We start from the raw sequence: 21,107 nt of genomic DNA, 5'->3' as shown, positions 1-21,107 counted from the left end.
TATATTAGCGTGTCAGCGGCGATTGCAACACTTCCCACAAGGACATGTTTGCAGATGAGTTTATCCCGAGCTCTTTCGTTAATAAAACAATCATTTTAATTGAATCCTTTTCAAAAGTCGCAAGCTGGGGTCCTTGTTCTCAAATCCAATTTTCAGCTTGTTTGACGAGTACAAAATATTCTAGTCCTGCAGGGACGCTGTAGCATTCTACTTTTATCAATACGTCATTGCTCATGTTCCTTAATTGTTCACTTTTAATGAGACTCTAGGCAAGCAATTACCAGTACTTATAGAGCAGGGGGGGGCAAATTACAGTCCACCGAAGTGTTTCATCATTCTGCCACTTTTGTCTGCGGAAATTAAGACTACAGATAAACAGACTATGGATATAAATTTCTGTTGAAAATAACGTCATCATGACTCCAATTGTTACATCGTGCTTCATATTATTGTATGTACATCAGCCTGGCTGTTGGACTAGCTTTAGATAAAACTGTTTTCTATTCATACTTTAGAGCCTCTGGCCCACTCAGAAAAGTAATTGACCACCCATGTTATAGAAACTTTGAAGGAGGTCACTGATAAGCCAAAGAGTTCTTTTTTGAAGTAACGAAATCTTCAAGGCCTTTTTCCCCAAATATACTAGACCATTTTCATGGACAAAACAACTATATTAAGAAGCAGGACATATAGATTTCAGCAATAATAGGTGCGCAACACAGTTGATAGATTGATCAGGCAAAATTAGGCTTCAAAAGCAAATAATTAGGCAGTTGCCAGAAATACAGAAGTCATACTTTGAGTTTGGACTGAGTCCAGAAGTGGGAAGTTAAAATTCTGAATTTCCCGGGATTGGAGTTTAAGATCTTCAATAGTGACACAAAGAAGTAAATACTTCCTGCTAAGCGTAACAGTCTAATAAAAAACGCTTGAATATGCCAAAGTTTTCGTTCATTCGTAAAAAAAATCTGTTTTGAGGAAAGGAAAAAAAATGTATATACTTGATGTTTAAACTCCTGTATTATCATTGAAACACTTTGGGGTGAATATTGCTTCAAACTTGGCTTAGAACATATTTTTAAGTTAACTTTTTTTCTGGAAGCCCTCATTATAAAGTCAAATCATGTTTTTCTTCGATAAGATACAGATTATATATATGAATATAGTAATGGCCGCACAACTGCAGAATATGAATTTACTTAAAAGTTAAATACTGCATTAAAAAACTTCAAAATGATTCTCTTTTGCAACATAATTTCAATGTATAAAATGGTTTATAACAGAGGCACAACTGGTATGAAGCAAGAATACAAGTTCTGCTCATGTTTCGAATGTTTATACTGACAGTGTTCAACCAGGGCCCGCGGCCAATAACACTATAAATACCACTGGAATGGTAAACAGGGATGCCACAGGTGCTAAAAGCCTCCGGAGGGAGGTCACGAGCAATAAAAGGTTGGGAGGTCACGAGCAATAAAAGGTTGGGAAGTACTGGTCTACACAAACGAAACTTCATCAGGACCATGGATGGAAAATACACAATTACTTGCTTCATACTTTTCATATTTACTGCAAATATAAAAAAATTATTCAAAAATCAATTTGCTCTTTTAGAGTTTGGCACTTAGCAATTGTACAGAAATAGCACAAGTTATAATATTACAATTATACAAAATATAGGGGACCATTTTTGATTCTAGGAAACCTAAAAATACAGAACCCTGGTCATGTGGAACATATTCTAGACCTGGAGAAAGGGATTGCTAGTGGGAGCGTCCTAGATTACAGAAACTTTAAGGGAGTGCTCAGTGTGTGTACCAGGTTAGGGTTAGGCCTTATTCTTTTTTTTTCCTTATTCTATTTCGAGTTCGGGGACTCTGTGTTAGCCAAGAGAACATACCACCCCTGCCCATAGTTTTCAGTCCCTTCAAACAATTTGATGTAAAGTAGGCAAACAAAATTATTTACCTCCATATTAGTACACCACCCTTTTGGAGCGCTCTTTTGGGTTTAATCATACACAATTTTTTCCTCTTTCCATGAAAGTATTTAAGAAATTTGTGGGATCGTTTTTTGGGCACCCCGTTTATTAATTCCCATAAGAAACTCAAAGTGGTACACAAAAATAGTAACGGCTTTGCTACAAATCATACAACAACTTTTACTGCATGAGAATGAAAAAAATCTCAGTATACGATTTGAATAGAATAGTGTAATATAAAATATGGAAACATAGAAAGTTTTTGGTCCGTCAATGAGTTCTGGTATTTTCTGCAAGGTTTTCAATAAACTCAATTAGTTTTATAAACATTGATATTTTTGGGATAATTGTTTCAACCAGAGCTCAAAATGGGGCATGAACATCATAGCCACTACGCTACAAATGCAAGCAGTTACTCAACTGGAAAATTCCAAAGAAGATGAAATGGGAGATTTTTTGGCGATAATTTAATACAACACCTACTTTATCAATTTATTTGATTAACTTAAAGAGTAATAATGTTTTGAACAACAAACTTGGGATCTTTTTGCTAACAAAACAAACTTGATAGCCGCTACAAATACAAGCAACAACTCACTAGAAAATTCCAATGAAAATAAAAACAGATTTTGTTGTCAACTATTTAACACAGAGCTTTATTTATTTGATCAACTTTAATGAGTAATAAAGTTTTTGAACAGCAAACTTAGTTGGGATCCTTTACTTACAGGAGAACATGACAACCTCTATGAGAGCGAAAGTTGAAAAATTAACGAAAATGTCCTATTTTGTCATATTATAATGTAGTAACACTAATCTAAATAGCACCAGTTTCATAGTTTTCAGCAAACATTTCAAATAAATAAAATAATATCACAAATTTTTGATCATCAAATTTTATGAATTATCAATTTTTCTGCAATCACACATAGAAAATTGCTTTCAAACAAGGAAATTACAACAGACAGAGAATTTGCTTGAGTTTTTGAAGCAAACTGTTTGGTAGTTCGTGGTCCACAAGATGGTGACAAAGAACTTTTTAGCTGTGGGGTAAGTGTTCACAAAGGAGCAAAGCATAAACAAACACAAAACAGAGAAAAATACTAATTGCTACATAATATTGTCTAATTTTTTCCGCAATTACGAATTAAAAATGTTGCAGACAAGGAATTACAACAAACAGAAAAATTTGCCTGAATTCTTAAAGCAAATGAATTTGTAGTTTGTGGTCCAAAAGACGGTGACAAAAAACTTTTAAGCTGTGGCGGTAAGTGGTCACGAAAAAGCAAAAACAGAAAAGATACAATTGCTACATAAAATTGTCTATTTTTTCAATCACATATAAAAAAAATTGCTTACAGACACACAAAATTATAACAAAATAGAAGACTTTCACTTAAGGATGGTCCAAATTTGAATAACTCTAGGATTCCTTACAGATTGGGCCAAATTCCACTAGAGGGCTAAGAATATTTTTATTAGGGGGGGAAGACGTAGCAGTTAAAATTGTTGAAACACTCTCAGTCATATTCTCAATATTTCCAAATATTTTCTCCACCCAAAAGCATCTTTCTCAGCTTAAAAGCGGATTGAACTAAAATTTTCTTGTTTGGGGGGAGGGGGGGGGGTTCCTAATAAAATTTGGCAAAAATTGAAATATCATTGCAAATGCGTCGAACATCCCCAGGCTTTATTGAACTCCAATTATTCTTTTTGCCCCTCTGGTTCCGCAGGTTGAGGAATCGGGTCTTTAGTTCCCGTTCGAACTTCATCAACACGAGATTCTAATATACCTGTAACAGTGTTATTGCAGATTAAAAGGGGGAGAGGAAAGCTTATCAGCAGACATAATGGACCCTTGCAAGGCTTCCCAAACCGGACCCTAGATCAGGGTTGGCCAATTATTTTTTTGAGTGGGCCGGTTACAGATGGTAGTCTTCGTTACTGGGCCGGAGGCTCGAATCAAAAAACTATGGATAAAAACAACTTAGCTAGGCTAATGTTTATATATAATAATAAGAAGCACAATGCAAGGGTCATTATGACGCTAGTTTCATCGACATATTTTCAACGTAAATTTATATCCATAAAAAACCAGTACACCTGAGTGTAATATTAGTTGCACGTTCTATAAATTTTTAGTTAACAAAATCAGGATCTACTCACGAGCCGTAGTTTTTACTCCGTTTAATTCATTGTTGATCTTCGTGACCTGCTTTGTCAACTCTTCCAACTTATCTTCGGTCACTGCTGCCTCGTTCATGATCTCAATCACTCGGTACGTAAGCTTCTCTACAGATTCAACCTGGGGCGAGATTTTATCATGGTCAAATCGGTACTCCCGTAGTACGTGTACCAGGTTATGGTTGAGTCATATTTTCATTCCAATTTTCCTTATTTTAGTTCTATTACGAGTTCGGGACTGTCTGTGTTAGCCAAGTGGATATACCCCTTGCCCATAAGATTCAGCCATTTACACAACTTGATGTGAACTAGGCGAACAGAATCAGTCACCTCCATATTGGTACACTTCTGGAGCGCCGTTAAACTAGAGTCAGGAAAATACAGATTTTATTTTTTTAAGCATTGCATTTTAGTATCAGAGGATACAAATAAATGGTCACTATCTAACGCTATTCAACTATTTTTAAAAAGACAATAGATGTTTCCCATAGCATCGATTTCTTACCGTAAGTTTATTTTTGAAGTTCATTTCTGTAACAATGTCCAATAAGCAAAGGGCAACAATGACGTGACAATTGCAATTTCATCAGACATAATTTCACTTCGGGTGTGATAAAATCGTATAGAATATTTTTTTCGAACAACAATGCCAAATGTATACCAGCTGATGAGGAATTTTATCATTTTTGGAGAATTTTATCATTTTTGGGGAGAAATTTCATTTTGTATTTGTTAATTTTCTTTAGTTCCTCATTATTACTTATTTATGAACACCTTAAATATCAATACTCACTTCATCCGCATCTGCCTGTTGTTTTGACTTCTGATATTTAACGACTCCAGCCAATGTTTTGTTTAATTTTGTGACAGTTTGACTGATGCCAGATATTTCTGAAAGAAAAAAAGAAAAATTTGTTGGAATTAGCATTTCAATTGACTTTTTCAATTTACTCATGCATAATACACAGCAGCTTTCACCGGTCTCATTAGTCTACTTCTGAGTATGTTGGCAACGGGAATACAGGATACAAAAGACAGACTACAATGTAGCAAAACATTAAAAAAACAAAACAAAAAAATTTGGAAAAACTAAAATCAAGAACATACTTGTGTCTAATGTGGCAACAGAGTTGATCAGACTTTCATTCTCAGTTGCCTGAGCTGGTTCTTTGATTTGAACCTGAAATATTAAAGGAAAATGTATATCAAAAATGTTGATTTTAATGGTATCACGAGGCCAGCTAGAAACAATGTCTTATCGAATCTGCACTGCCTTGAATCTGAAGGACAATATATATAAATAGAAGACCCATCCAAACATTCCTCTCACAGAGGAGATACCTAAAAACCAACAGTATCAAATATTTCATTGAATACAACAATTGTATTTATTCGACAAAATTACCGGCCGACACAACTTTGATTCAATGGCCGTTTCTATTTTCTGGTTAACATTTTTCGTATGTCAAGCTCCATAATGCCCTAAGTCAGAAATATTCAGATTCTCCCTACTAAATAGTATCTGCGCTACTGCCTCGACTTTGAAGGATGACACATATATATAAGACTCATGGCTCATTCAGAAATTCTCACATAGATGAGATATCCCAGAACCCACAGTGTTAAATGTTACATTTAAGCTAACAAATTGACAGTATCTAATAGATCAGGGCTACTCAACTGGCGGACCGCGGTCCGAATCCGGACCTTTCGAGTATTGTATTTGGACCGCACCTAATTATTTATTTTGGATCATTAGCCCCACTTTTTTTTGAATTTCCTATTAAAAAATGACTTTCATAGTTTTGAATATATACGAAAAGAACTATAACACCATAATGAACAATTTTAATTTGCTACTAATCATTAGTCGGTCGAGGAAGTGCTCGTTTAAGGATGCCGGAATATCATTTCTGGAAAGATACCGGACCCAAATAATTTTGAAGTTTTGTTTGCGAACCTTCGATAAAAATAGTTGAGTAGCCCTGTAATAGAGAACCAGAAATATTCATATTCAAATTAAATAGCAACTCCTTATATATCATCAGATATCAATAGCTCTTTGTTTAAGGCCTTGCCCAGGGTAAAAAAGTGCCACCGCTCCGACCAATCAACATAGGTATATTGGTTCCTGATACACTCCAGTGTTCTTGCAGTCGGTGCATCCATTAACACAAAGCAGAGAGAATAGATTGAGCTATTTAAGCCACCTGTGACGGTTGCTACTAGCAACACCATAATTTTCAAGAACCCAGTCCAATATAAATAGTTTTACAAGCAATTTAATCTCTCCCTTCCCGCCCCCAGTTTTTATACTACAATCTTACTCACCTTAACTTCATTGAATTGCTTCGTCAAATCCTCGACAGTTTGTTGACATTTTTTACTGATTTGATCAGTTGATTGCTGAAGCCATTGCGCTGAGTTTTCCGATGTTTCCTGGAGGTGTAAATAAAATGTTAAAGAGGGAATTAAAATAACTTTATTCCTGGCAGGTCTGTAGAGAACTTCAGTTTGAGAAAAACTTTGACTTTAATTCCTGAAATTAGGAAATTTTAAATCGTTTCCAGCTCTAACTCAGAGAAAACCAAATTTAGATGAGGAAAAATCAGTGAAATCAATTTTTCAGCGCCAACCCCAAACTCCTGGTTGGCAATATATTATTGACTCTAGCTCCTGACAATATGAATATGATGGAGGAAATTTCAACTTTAAACTCTTAAAGAAAACTGTTTTTGAAAGCAAAAACTTTGGCATATGCAAGCACTCGTCAAGTAATTGTCTGTTCAGAATGCTTAATGCCTTTCAAGTTCAGTCGGAAAGTTTGACTTAGATATTTATCATCATTAGGAGAAGTCTGCAATTCTGCCCCCAACTCAAGAGAATTAAATTTCTAATTTCTATGAGTTTGAAAAACTTTTCTAGAAAGTTTTCTGGGTCAAATTTTCCATGTTTAAGAAAAACATCTCATTAAGAAGTCGAGACTGACTTACCGACACTTGTCTTGACAGCTTTGCAATCTCAGCAGTAGTTCTGGTGTCAAGTTCTTTAAGCTAAAAAAATAATATGCGTTAGTAGAGTAGGATGCAGTTTAGGTGTTGGAGGGCTAATTTGTAGAAGCATATATTTCGACAAAAACAGACAAAACGTTACATAAATACATTAGTGCGTTGTAATTGTTAGTGTGCAGTAGGACTCTTGAATTGAAGAGTATAGACATGTTTATTCCTGCTACAGCATCCTTGCGTTATAGGCATACAGATCAACTAACACAAAAATGAAGGATTGGGAGTTAGTCTCTGGTAACCCAACTCATAATCAATAAATTATTATTTGTCTATAAATTGTATTGTATTACGAAGCTTTTGCCTTTGGAAAAACGATATATAATGTGTTAAACAAATAGTTGCCATAATTTGAGATTCTATGTCCATTAACTCACCAATGGGGTAATTAAATTAAGTTAGCTATGGCGGACTGATAGTGGTACCACCTCATTTAGCAGTGCCTGCAAACACAGTGTGAATATGTAAAAAGCTTCATAACAATCATACTGTTCTTGAGTAGAATTTCAAGTACTCCCGAAATATGTGAACTAAGATGGTGGACACCGGAACGTAGTATGTGTACCAGGTTAGGGTTACAGGAACAAATACTATGAGTGTCACTTACCTAGTCCCCGTAATAGAACTAAAATAAGGAAAATTTGAAAAATTATATTTTACTAATCTGTTTCTACAGCGCTAACTCACCGTTGCTTCTATTGTTGCTGTGTCGCCCTCTTGTGTGCTCACTGGACCTTGACTCTCCAATTTCTCTAAATTTTCTCGAATATTAACGACTGTGGTTTTGATTGATTCAATAGCAGAACCCATCGCTAATTTATCTGCCGTCAGGTTGATGACTTCTTTCTGGATTGAGTTTGTCTGAAAAATGAAGAGAATTTTTTATTTCGGGAAGAAAAAACAAAATGAAAGAATTTTTTCATGATTATCCTTGAGGAGGGTAGTAAAACTAAATTGATTAGGGCCAATAGTTCTCAACATTTTCTTTTTCGTGGCCCATTTCAATACACAAAAATTGTGTGGTCCATTGACGATTTTATGCAAAAAAAAACCTACAAGAAAATAACATAGCCTTTCCGCAAAAATGGACAATTTTACTTTAATAATAATTAGAATGAAAACTAGAACTCTACAACAAAAACAATATCCTAATTCATTGCTACTACAATCAAAGTTCTACTAATTCAACAACTCTAGCAATTATTAACAGGTACAAAGCCCAACTCAAAAAGTTTCTGTTGGGACGGTTGGGACCGATGGTTTAGGCATATTGTGACTAGGGCTGGGCATTTTGAATCGAATATTCGAATCGAATAGTAAATTATTCGAATCGGTTCAGAGCTAAATTTCGAATCGCCGCCATCTTGTTTTCATCTTTCCGCCAATGGTCGAGGTGAATTCCCCAATTTTATTTTCATTGGAGTCATATTTTTTCAACGAAATTCTAACATATGACTATTTTCTGTAGTGAGTTACTGATAAAACGTGTTTGTTATTCTGTGTGAGCGCTCAGTAATCTATCTGGGTGATTTATTCTATGTCTTCAGTAATTCATTTGTTGAGAGGACCAATTACTATAATAAAATCGCTTACAATTATATATTTTCAAGTATTCAAATTCGATTCGATTCGAGAAATATATTATTCGATTCGATTCTGAAATCACAAGGTATTCGAAAATGCCCAGCCCTAATTGTGACCCATGTCCATTTACTGGTCCATGGAAGAATAGTTATTCAGTTATTTGTTTCAGATGCAAGAACTTAATGCCTAACCGACCAGTAATTACGCGAACCACCCTACAATAGTGATGAGTCCAGCAGTCCTTTTTCATTCAATAGTCCTTTACAGGTGTTGAACCTGCAAAACACATCATAACCGGAACCGGAAGAACCAAATCCATGAACATGCTGATGTGCCGACCATCAGACAAGCCGTGGGTTCGTCAGCGCACAGCCCTCAGTCCGATCAGTTATCTTATCTGTTTCCCTCAATCCAGATAAATATGAATATCCTATCGCATTTCTCAGTGAGTCGTTTATGATGGAAAATTACAAACCAATCAAAACTTACTTGTTCGAAGTAATCTCGTAATCTCTTATCAAGCCTTATCGCCTCGTCTGATAGATAAGCAATATTAGTGTTCGATACTTTGATAAGATCATCCAGTTTCTTTAGTTCTGCACTTTCACTTTGAGTAGATTTCTGATAAAAAAAGAAATCAAAACAAGTCAAATTCATGCGCCTAAAACGAATGATTGGTTGATTTTTCCAAACCAAGAAACAGACATATAGCCTGTATTGATTAGACGTTTCTGAACCTGAGTCGCTGGTCATCAAAGTCAGAAGTCTGGTCAATCAGTGAATTATGTCTCAATGTGTTGGATGAAAGTCCCAAAACTTAGAGAGTTCGAAAGTTTTGAACCATGAGTCAATGACTCAGGCTTTTTGTGTACTTGAAATTGATTGGAGGCCTAATATAAAATGTCTGACATCCCACGATTGGCTCAAAGTTTTACAACCACTGCTCTAGTCAGACTTGATTCGGGTCAATGAGCTGCCCCAACACTTCTAGTAACGATGGGAAGCCTTGATTCAACCGATCATTAACAAGTGTAATCCACTGTAAACTACTTGTTAAAAGTATAGGGTGTGGGCATAGAAGCCACTGGCGATTGTTTCTATAAAGCAATATTTCTCAAACTCTGAGTCAATTGCGGGCCCACATAATGATTTAATAATCTCTACCCCTTAAGTGAAAAAGTTTACCACTTTATATGTTTTTACCTTTTTGTGTTTTAGATAGCGCCAATTGTTACGTCATTATCACAGTTCAAGCACATGTATATTCATAACAATTTAATTATACGTAACAATATTAGGATTTCATACAACGGCCGCCCGCAAATATCTTTCCACTCTAATTTTGACTTTTGACCCTCTATCAATCACTTCTATTGAGCCTTGTCTAGAGTGAAGGCATGAATACACCACAATATATACACCCACTTACCATAGATTTAAGAGCTTCCACCTCAACCTCCAAACTTTCAATCTTGCTAGAAGAATCTTCAACCTGAGATGCCAAATCTGCAAACCCAGTTTGTGAATTCTTCATTTGAAGTGTAAGATGATTAACAGTAGAACCCCTTGAGGCTTCCTAAAGAAAAGACAATTTTATGTTTAATTTGAACCCTGCTGCTGTTTTGTTTGAGAGTAAATTGCCTATTATCTGATTTTGAAGTGCCTGAATGTTAACTCACAGTCTATATTTATTTGCTTTGAGTTTGTTTTCGCTGGGTGAACGCGTTTAATATTTTTTAAACTAATTATTAGGTTTTGTTCTCTCCCAAATGTTCATTTACGCAAATTAATCGAACTAAATCTATTTCATCTTCAACTGTGTATGATTTCATGAAAATTGTATACAGTGATACCTCTGTAATCAAACATAATTTGTTCTGAATCGGTGCATTTTGGACTAGAATCTTTTGGTCGACCGACTAATTGTTAAAGTATCAACTAAGCTATGGTATCACTGTATATATACTATTCCATGTTATGAATACTAGGGAGTTATTTCGAATAGCAAATCACTCAATTTCAGCCATGTTTTGTTCAAATACTTACGTCAGTATTCTAAGATAATTTATCGGGAACCACTGAAGAGACTATGAAGAATTATATTAACCTAGACTTACTTTGTTATTCAAATTTGTTATTTCTTCCTGTAACTGCTCCATGGTTTCCAGTTTTAACATGATCACTTTGATTTGACCTTTGAACTCCCCAACAGCTGAAGATTCTGATCGTAATTGATTGAGTTCTTTTAGTAGAGCACGATTTGTCAAAGTCATCTGAGAATAAGAAAGCAATGATCAAATATAAAAATATTAAAGTCAGATGTCATATTAAGTGTTCCCATGGAATAAATTGAAACGCCAAAATTTTTGGTAGAATATTTGGTCCCATATAACTTTGGGGAATTTAAAAAAGGGAAATATTTGCCTACTAGTGGTTCCAACCATCTTTAGATACAAGTTTAAAAGTGATGCAAAAAACAAGAGAGCAATGCACAAATATATGGCAAAAAAGGTCACATTACATAAAAGTGTTCACATGAATTGTTTTGCAAAAGTTTGGGTTAAATAACAGGTTCTATAGTGCTCTTCAGATAAATTTGAAAAAATAAGTAGCCTTCTACTTCCATTTAAAAGCTTTGAAAATTTAAGATCGATTGGTCCATTAGTTGCAAAGAAAATATGTATAAGCAGATGGTATTATCTGGAAGAAACAGAATCTTCCCGGTTCGACATTGGCTAGGGCTATTCAATTTATTACACCCTGAGTGAGGTGGACTGTATAGGTAGAAATCTGAGATATTTATTAACGAATGACGCCAACATGGTTGAGTCAAACAATTTCACGATTTTTTGAAAGACTCAATTTTTGACTAATTTTTTTTCACCCAGACAGCACTGTGGCGCATCGTGGTTAGTGATAGGAAGACGCTCGCTATCGTGCGGATCCCATGCAGGAATGATCATGTGCAAGAGGATTGCTGGACTCCTCACTGCTGTAGGGTGGGTCACGTAACCGCTGGTTTGTTACGGCTTTCTCCACCATCAAGTCCATGCTTCCGAAAACAAATAACTAGCTAACTAATCCCAAACCCGACATGCACATGGTAACCGAACAAGAGGCCGTAGTTCGCCATATTGTTAAGCCGTGTTATCGGCTTTTCCCTCCGCCGAAATAAATATGTAAATCCTATCCTTTCTCACCTCATTATAAACAAAGAAAGATGCTCCTCCACTGGCAGCAATTATGAAGAAAAGTACGACAAACCAATTTAAGCATGTCATTCCGCCAGAAGATTGCTGTTGTTGAGGTTTTGATGTCGTCTGAAAGTTATTAAGATAGATGAAATTTTAGACATTTCCAGTTACCCAGCCACAAATTCAATTGTGAATGATTTGAAATTTGTATTTTCATCCTTCCCTAACTGGATAATGCGGGTCATATATTAGTGGGGGGTGACTGGAAAAGATCCATACACTATATATGACAGAAATTCAAGAAATTCCTAAAATGATAAACACAAGATACAATAGTACTCCAGAGGCATTGTAATAATATTAGACTGAATGATGGAAAGCCCCCATAACTTTGAAACATGAGATTTGAGTACATGGGCAATCTCACCTTTTGGGATAGAATATAAGTGGCAAAATGAAAATGATCGAATAGTCTCTAATAGAGCTTCAAGCTCATGATGCTTCGACTCAATAAAAGTAAGGAAGCTTGTTTATATGATGATATGAAAGGCCAAAGGCCATAAAAAGTGTTCCTATGAACTACAGTAAAACGACTAAACTTTGGGTGGGATAAGGGGTCATGTATGACTCAATAAAAGGCAATTTATCACCACAACAATAAAATCCTGCAAAACATTTTCTATTTCAGATCTTTTTACCTTTGGAGCAGCTTTTGCATCTCCTTCCCCATTTTCATTCTTTTTTCTTTGTCGTACTCCATCCTTATTTGCAGACTTTGCCATTCTTATGCTTTGAAATTATCCTACTACGACTATCATATAATACAAACTTTCTGAAAAAAAAAAAAAATGAAATTTTTGAGTTAGTGAGGTTGGGAATGTATCATGCCTTTCAGACATTATCACAATACTGAAATAAGGAATGGAATTTTTATTTATTTTTTTATATGAGTTCCACTCTGTACAAGGTTCTGTACAGACATTACTGGGTTAGCTGTCATACAGCCATGGGCTCGATTGTGTGGTGCATTGTAGCATTGTGCTGAGCGTTAGGAATACGCCAGCCATCTCACCTCTGAATACCCTGTACGAGATAGCGCTGGGGATAGGAATGGATTTACATATTTATCCTGGGGGAGAAGAAAGCCGATAACACGGCTTAATCATATGGCGAACGATGACCTCTTGTCCGGTTCCAAGTCGGGTATGGGATTAGTTAGCCAGTTATTTGTTCTCAGAGGCATGGACTTGATGGTGGAGAAAGCCGTAACCGACCAGCAGTTACGTAAACCACACTACGGCGGCGAGGAGTCCAGCAATCCTCTCGCACATGATCATCCCCGCATGGGATTCGAACCTGCGATCCCACGAAGGGTAATCAGAGATGCGGTGGTGAGCGTATTCCTAACTCTTAGCAAGATGTGCCACACCGCCCAGCCAAAGGGTGGGCAACATACGGCGCGGCCACCACAAGATTTGGAGCGGCCCGATGACCGTGTCCAACCACACTCTGTAATGTGGTCCAACGCATCATTCCTGAAAGTTTCGAACGCTCTACTCTCACCACACTGTCAGTGCGAGCTGGTGAAATAAACAATTGCCTTAGTGAACAAACAATTGCGTTAGCACACTTGTTAAACAATATAAGGTCAAAGCAGAGAGTGTTGTGAACATTCCCACTACTGTTATCAGTTATATTTAGATTCTATATATTTAGATTCTATATAAATAGATTTTAGAAATGCGATTTTATATTAAGTTTTATTAACCATGAAATATCCCAAGAAACATAAAGTTGACAGAGTGTCGAGCATTTGACAAAGATTGGACATCAAAGTATTTTTTGTAATAATCCGGCCCACCGAGGACTTCATTTTCCTGACTGGCTAACTTATCCTATATCCAACACCAATGGACAGGTAACCGGACAGGAGGCAGTGATTCGCCTTATGCCGTTACCGTATATTACCGTACTTTCCTTCTACCCGGAAAAATATCATACCGGTACCGGTAATGCTGTAATGTCGCTTGGCTCACTTCCAGTTGCATTATAACTTGGTACGAATTTTTTTTATCTTTTTAATATCCATGTCGCTTATTTCAATAATATCAATCCAACAAAATAAATAAAAAAAATTATGAAAATCACTAAAAAAACACAAAACTTACCAAAACACCTCATCAAAGGCCACGTCGCAATAAGAAGTTTCGGAAACGCCGCAAATTTCAGATCGCTGAAGTGTGACCTTCCCTGCAAAAAGATAATAACCGTGTTGTTTTCCTGGTTTATATCCGTAACATTCACCAATCAGCAAGAGTTTTGATTTTCTTTAGGTTAAATTGAGGGAGTTGCTACGAAACTTTTTTCACGCCGATATTCGAGCAAGGTGATCAATAGTTTGATTTACAACCATAGAGAAAATGCGCTTCGTACGTACAGTATGCATAAATGGATGAAATTTCGGGTAGAATATGAGTGAACATTGGTTCCTTTGCATTCTTTTTGCTACCTTATATTATATTAGTTATTTATCATTTTTTACTTGTTTTATAGTGATAGCCGAATAATCATCAAATCACCAAAATTTTTCCAACATTAAAGTGTATGTGAGAGGGTGAGAAATCAAGTTGTAGACAGACAGTTGATGTTTTAAAATATAGTCTATAGTCCATACTCATACTGTCATAGGGCATTTCAGACTGTGATATATCAAAATTTAGTGTAGATATAGTCTAGCACTGGTATGCAAACACTGCTGGACTGTAGTACATGCAATGAGCATATATACGCTCATTGAGTACATCAGATAATATGCATTATGTATCCAAGGTATTAGTTGGTATTTAGTGGTATTATTACACTCATGCTGTTCCAAATATGATTTTCTTCCTCATTTTAGATACTGTACTACAAAAGAAAACGGCAATGTTCGCCCAATCCGACCTAACGCAGGCTCTAATCCCTGCTGCTATCAGTGCTATAAAATGGATTAAACAAGAAGTCTTGAAGCGTAAAGGTATATGAGAATCATAATAGTTGCAAACAGCTTAGATGGGCTATTCATATTGAAATACTTAAGCACTTTTCTGCAATTGGAACTGCCCATCAAACTCATGTTGGAGACTTCATTGAGGTTTTCAATTCATTTCTTTCTCAACTATGAAGATCTTTTGAGGTTAACGAGGCATTAATAAATAAAGCTGAGGAATTTGTTTGTTCACTGTATGAAGAGGATATGAAGAAGGTAAATGATACCAGGGCACGTCTATTTAACACTGGCAAACATAACTCTCTCTATACTCTCTCCACCCAACAATGATTCACTGAAGAAGCATGTGGCCCTCAAATCAGTTCTTGAGTTGGCAAACTGCAAGTGTAAGAAAAATAGTCAAATTAATTTATGCAAGTGTGCCAAAATCAACTCAAATTGCACAGATTTTTGTTTTTGTATTGACTGCAAAAATCACAGTACACTTATAGAGGAAAAGTCGATTTTCGATTCAGATTCAGATTCAGATTCAGATATTTATTTTCGTCATGCAAAAAAAACAATGCGCGATATGAAAAATGAATAAATAATATAATGTAACAAAATGTCAAATGGATATCGGCTTGTTGCAGTTGACGCGGAGTCGCGAAAAGACTCATAGAGTCATCTAGTCAGCGACACCTTGTAGCTGAAATTAAGCAGCAAATATAAGAAACGGGACACTCAATATTACACATTAACTTAATAAATTAACACGATCATACAAAAAGACAAAAAAATAAATAGAACTCAATATTACACATTGGCTTAATTGGACACAATCATTCGAAAAATGAAAAACAACAAGAAAAAAACCTGAGTAACTACGGGATGTCACAATCCCCGTGGAATGATTAACAAACATGAAATAGGCTATAATCATACAAGAAAAAGAACGGCAAAACATGCGAAATAAACCACGGAATGCCACAATGACTTTGGAATAAAAAAAGATTACTTTTAAATAAAACACAAGACAGATAAAAAACATCAACAAATCGAAAATACACCACGGAATGTCATGACCGACGCAACAGCGACATCTATAAAATGGTTATGCCTCGTTGAGTACGGAGCACAGCGAAATAGCGTTATGACTCAGCGTTCAGTCTACACCAAGATGGCGTACCCAGCAACGGGAGTTTGCTGCTAGGGTTGAATTTGTGGCTATTTTCTGTTAAAGCGATTGCTAGTAAATTATTGGCTCTACAGATTCGAGATAGTGGATTTCGAAAACAATTCAGAAGAAAGTGAATTAGATATTGCAGTTGATTCAATAAGTATCATTTATTTGTTTTTCTGACATTTGCTAGTGTCGTAGTCCTGTTTCTAGAAATAATATTGCCTTTTTTCAAATACTTAACCACATAAACTAAAAAAAGACTAATTGTAATATTTCTGTTCACTATGTTATGTACATATTGTACATTCATTTAATTTTCTTGACTTTTCCGGTAAATTTCTAAGTGAGAAATAACTGATTTATTTGTGTTTACGTGCTCACGATGTTAATTTGTGACTTCATTGCTTAAAAATAAATACGTTTGATAGCTTCTATAAAATGAATGTAGCTTTTTATGCTGTTCTTGTTGTAAACTGCTTGTTAGGCCGCGAGCCGAGGCCATTTATCTTTCAGTTTCGTAGCGCACATAAGGTAACTACCAGAAAATGATTTTAAAATGTTCCTTAAAAATTTAGTAACAAATATTGCCTTGTTCCCACTTACAAAAGTTGCACGTTTTACAGAAAATACACTTTTACTACAATAAATATGTGTTACCATCTGTCCTACTTTCTCTGCTTTTTCGGTATCATGGGCCAATGAACGCAGACATCTGCATGACGTAACAATCGAATTAGTCAGCTGTAGGTGAATCCCCAGTGGTCGGATGAATATCAGATGTACTACTACTGCTTACTTTTGCGTTGAGTAGCCTTTCCATAGTTTTTTTTTTTTCCGTTATTATTAGTTCAGTTATTCTAAGGAGGTGTTGAAAAGTATAAGTAAGATATTAAACACTTGTATATCCTTACCATAAATAGCAATTTTAGTTGAGCACTAGCTCATAAGACGTTGTTGAATAGGTACGGTGCGGTAATTCCAAGGAAGGCTAGACCTAGAATGATATGTCACAAACAACGATATTTTCTGGCTTGCATGAAATGTTTATGATTAATTTAATGACTAAGACTCTTCTTGACTATTCAGCAGACTTATACTACTATATAGGCCACAGCATATTTGGAAATAGAAATTAATGGCTGTTTCTGTAATGCACGGTTGTGTGAAAGAGAAGAAAATAATCAATTTTACTAATGTCAGTTGGTCTAAATCTAAATTCATAGAATCGACAAGAACCTGGGAAGCAATGATACGGTAAGTTATGCCGGAGTGGAAAGAAAGTAGCATTGGAAACGATTGAGAGGTGAGAAATCGAGTTGTAGACAGACAGTTGATGTTTTAAAATATAGTCTAGGCCTATAGTCCATACTCATACTGTCATAGGGCATTTCAGTCTGTGATATATCAAAATTTAGTGTAGATATAGTCTAGTAATGGTATGCAAACACTGCTGGACTGTAGTACATACGCTCATTGAGTACATCAGATAAAATGCATTATGTATTCAAGGTATTAGTTAGTATTTAGTGGTATTTTTACACTCATGCTGTTCCAAATATGATTTTCTTCCTCATTTTAGATACTGTACTACAAAAGAAGACGGCAATGTTCCACCAATCCGACCTAATGCAGGCTCTAATCCCTGCTGCTATAAAATAAATTAAACAAGAAGTCTTGAAGCGTAAAGGTATATGAGAATCATAATAGTTGCAAACAGCTTAGATGGGCTATTCATATTGAAATACTTTAGCACCTTTCTGCAATTGGAACTGCCCATCAAACTCATGTTGGAGACTTCATTGAGGTTTTCAATTCATTTCTTTCTCAACTATGAAGATCTTTTGAGGTTAACGAGGCATTAATAAATAAAGCTGAGGAATTTGTTTGTTCACTGTATGAAGAGGATATGAAGAATGTAAATGATACCAAGGCACGTCTATTTAACACTGGCAAACATAGGGATTATATCCAACAATGATTCACTGAAGAAGCATGTGGCCCTCAAATCAGTTCTTGAGTTGGCAAACGCAAGTGTAAAAAAAATAGTCAAAATAATTTATGCAAGTGTGCCAAAATCAACTTAAATTGCACAGATTTTTGTATTGACTGCAAAATCACAGTACACTTATAGAGGAAAAGTCGATTTTCAAGATAGTGGATTTCGAAAACAATTCAGAAGAAAGTGAATTAGATATTGCAGTTGATTTTTAATAGGTATCATTTATTTGTTTTTTTTTTTCAAACATTTGTTAGTGTCGTAGTCCTGTTCCTAGAAATAATATTGCCTTTGTTCAAATACATAACCACATAAACTAAAAAAAGACTAATTGTAATATTTCTGTTCACTATGTTATGTACATATTATACAATTTTCTTGACTTTTCTGGTAAATTTCTAAGTGAGAAATAACTGATTTATTTGTGTTTTCGTGCTCACGATGTTATTTGTGACTTCATTGCTTAAAAATAAATCCGTTTGATAGCTTCTATAAAATGGATGTAGCTTTTTATGCTCTTCTTGTTGTAAACTGCTTGTGGTTATTACATAAAATTTATTCGCCAATGTGAATCAGCGTTGTTCGTGTCCCTGCTTTCGAGGTCACTCGCCACTCCTGTCACACAATTAAAGTATTTTTTGTTGTTGGTTACACGTATGCCATATTTTTCATAATCTACCTAATAAATTATGATTGACTGAGGAAGTCCGATTTTGGTCAGGCAAAACATTACAGGAATACATTTGTGTTAGTGTGCTGTAGGGCTCTCGAATTGCATAGTTCTTATGAATGTGTTGTGAACTTATGGTTATTGAATTTCCGGGAACCTCTTATATTCAATTTCGCATCAGGATTGTGGAACAAGCTGTAATGCGTTCAGTATGTTCATTTTCACACTAAACTGAAGAATTTATTCAGTTACCAGATGTGCGCTACGAAACTCATTTTCTGGGCGTTTTCAAGGCTTCGTCTCACGGCCCATATCCGTTGTAAGGATCTACAAGTGTTTAATAACTTACTTATACATTTTTCAACAACGTCTTAGCATAACTTAACTAATAATAACTAAACAGGGCTGTGGAAAGGCTGCCCAACTCAACGCAAGGTCGAGCAGTAATAACTAATATTCATCCGCTCGCTAACAGCTGATTCGATTCAATTGTTACGTCATGCAGAAGTCATTGTTCATTGTCGAAAATGTAGAGAATATAGGACAGATCGTAGCACAGATTTCTTGTAGTAAAAGCGTCTTTTTCGTAAAACGTGCAACTTTTGGAAGTGGGAACAAGGCAATATTTGTTACTACATTTTTAAGGAACATTTTAAAATCATTTTCAGGTAGTTACCTGATGTGCGCTACGAAACTCACTTTCTAGGCGTTTTTCATGGCCTCGGCTCGCGGCCTATGTGGTTATTACATAAAATCTATTCGCTAATGTGAATCAGCGTTGTTGGTGTCGCTGCTTTCGAGGTCACTCGCGACTCCTGTCACACAATTAAAGTATTTTTTGTTGTTGGTTACATGTATGCCATATTTTTCGTAATCTACCTAATAAATTATGATTGACTGAGGAAGTTCGATTTTGGTCAGGCAAAACATTACAGGAATACATTTGTGTTAGTGTGCTGTAGGGCTCTCGAATTGCATAGTTCTTATGTATGTGTTGTGAACTTATGGTTATTGAATTTCCGGGAACCTCTTATATTCAATTTCGCATCAGGATTGTGGAACAAGCTGTAATGCGTTCAGTATGTTCATTTTCACACAAAACTGAAGAATTTATTTAGTTACCATATGTGCGCTACGAAACTCATTTTCTGGGCGTTTTCAAGGCCTCGTCTCACGGCCCATATCCGTGGTGAGGATCTACAAGTGTTTAATAACTTACTTATACATTTTTCAACAACGTCTTAGCATAACTTAACCAATAATAACTCAACAGGGCTATGGAAAGGCTGCTTTATTCAACGCAAGGTCGAGCAGTAATAACTAATATTCATCCGCTCGCTAACAGCTGATTCGATTCAATTGTTACGTCATGCAGAAGTCATTGTTCATTGCCGAAAATGTAGAGAATATTCCGTAAAACGTGCAATTTTTGGAAGTGGGAACAAGGCAATATTTGTTACTAAATTTTTAAGTAACATCATCAACATTAAATCATTTTCAGGTAGTTACCTGATGTGCGCTACGAAAATCACTTTCTGGGCGTTTTTCAGGGCCTCGGCTCGCGGCCTATCGCGTTTCCTCGAAAAAGACCTAACCTGAATTTTAAAATTGATTTTAATACAAGCCCCCCACTTAAAATAGACTTTGTCGACAACGCCAAATGTTTTGACCTAGTCGATAGCAAGAAATCTCTCCTACACGTTTTGAATGATTATTACGGTAGCCTATTTATAAGTAAATGGATATTGGTTTTCATATTTTTTATATTTAATAATCTCTGACTGTAATTTTCGTAAGAAAATCAAATAAGACCCCTTTTTACGCTTTTGAATCCTTTCGTCCATCGATTCTTGCATGATGAAAATAATTATTTGACTTCAAATCTGTGGAAAGGATTATTGTGGAGTCAAAGGTCATGGACATTCATTTTAAAATTGAAATAAATAAGTAAATTATGTTGAGTATCTAATCATAAAACTGGATACCGATGGCAGAGCGCCGACTTATCGATCTGCGGTTTCGATTTCTTCGCCCTGACTCAATAGCGACACCGCGTGTCCTATCACTAATTAATCGATAACTCACTAAATAAACGACATAATTCATCAGTGAGGTATCGTGTAACATACAAAAGTGTCTAACAGACAGTCAGACAGACAGACAGACAAATATCTATTAACATACTTTTCGATCGAAATCGTTGTGTAATAAATTTTTCTCCTTTTTTCAAAATTGGAATGTAAGATATTTCCATTGATTACAATGTACCTAGCAGTCAACTT

The 21,107-nt window shown here is 35.7% G+C and overlaps 1 protein-coding gene and 1 long non-coding RNA gene across 3 annotated transcripts; one reads left to right on the top strand and one right to left on the bottom strand.

Moving 5' to 3' along the window:
- Positions 1–650: 650 nt before the first annotated feature.
- On the bottom strand, positions 651–14,315 carry LOC120335196 (uncharacterized). Its single transcript, XM_039402682.2, has 13 exons — positions 14,177–14,315; positions 12,707–12,840; positions 12,015–12,134; positions 10,932–11,087; positions 10,244–10,390; positions 9,304–9,435; positions 7,918–8,091; positions 7,159–7,218; positions 6,497–6,604; positions 5,273–5,345; positions 4,959–5,056; positions 4,148–4,286; positions 651–3,774 (listed from the first exon to the last, which is right to left on the bottom strand). The coding sequence occupies exons 2-13, from the start codon at positions 12,788–12,790 to the stop codon at positions 3,686–3,688; spliced, it is 1,380 nt and encodes a 459-aa protein (XP_039258616.2). The 5' UTR covers positions 12,791–12,840; positions 14,177–14,315; the 3' UTR covers positions 651–3,685.
- Positions 14,316–17,256: 2,941 nt separating this feature from the next.
- Positions 17,257–18,810, top strand: LOC144428036 (uncharacterized). Of its 2 annotated transcripts, none has more exons than XR_013478017.1 (2): positions 17,257–17,413; positions 17,739–18,810. It is a non-coding gene; the product is annotated as an uncharacterized LOC144428036 (long non-coding RNA). The 2 variants fall into 2 exon arrangements; XR_013478018.1 differs by having other exon boundaries at positions 17,257–17,462.
- The last annotated feature ends 2,297 nt before the right edge of the window (positions 18,811–21,107 follow it).

Source organism: Styela clava, chromosome 1 (assembly GCF_964204865.1).
Source record: "Styela clava chromosome 1, kaStyClav1.hap1.2, whole genome shotgun sequence".
Taxonomy (NCBI): Eukaryota; Metazoa; Chordata; class Ascidiacea; order Stolidobranchia; family Styelidae; genus Styela; species Styela clava.
This window is presented reverse-complemented; position numbering and strand designations above follow the sequence as displayed.

Bases quoted from the DNA above. Each gene is read 5' to 3' on its own strand.
- LOC120335196 (XM_039402682.2), bottom strand. From the start codon at position 12,790: ATGGCAAAGTCTGCAAATAAGGATGGAGTACGACAAAGAAAAAAGAAT. The intron at 10,391-10,931 runs GTAAGTCTAGGT...TCTTTTCTTTAG, and splicing joins TAACAAATTTGAATAACAAA to GAAGCCTCAAGGGGTTCTAC. The intron at 7,219-7,917 runs GTGAGTTAGCGC...TTATTTTTTTAG, and splicing joins CAGCAACAATAGAAGCAACG to CTTAAAGAACTTGACACCAG.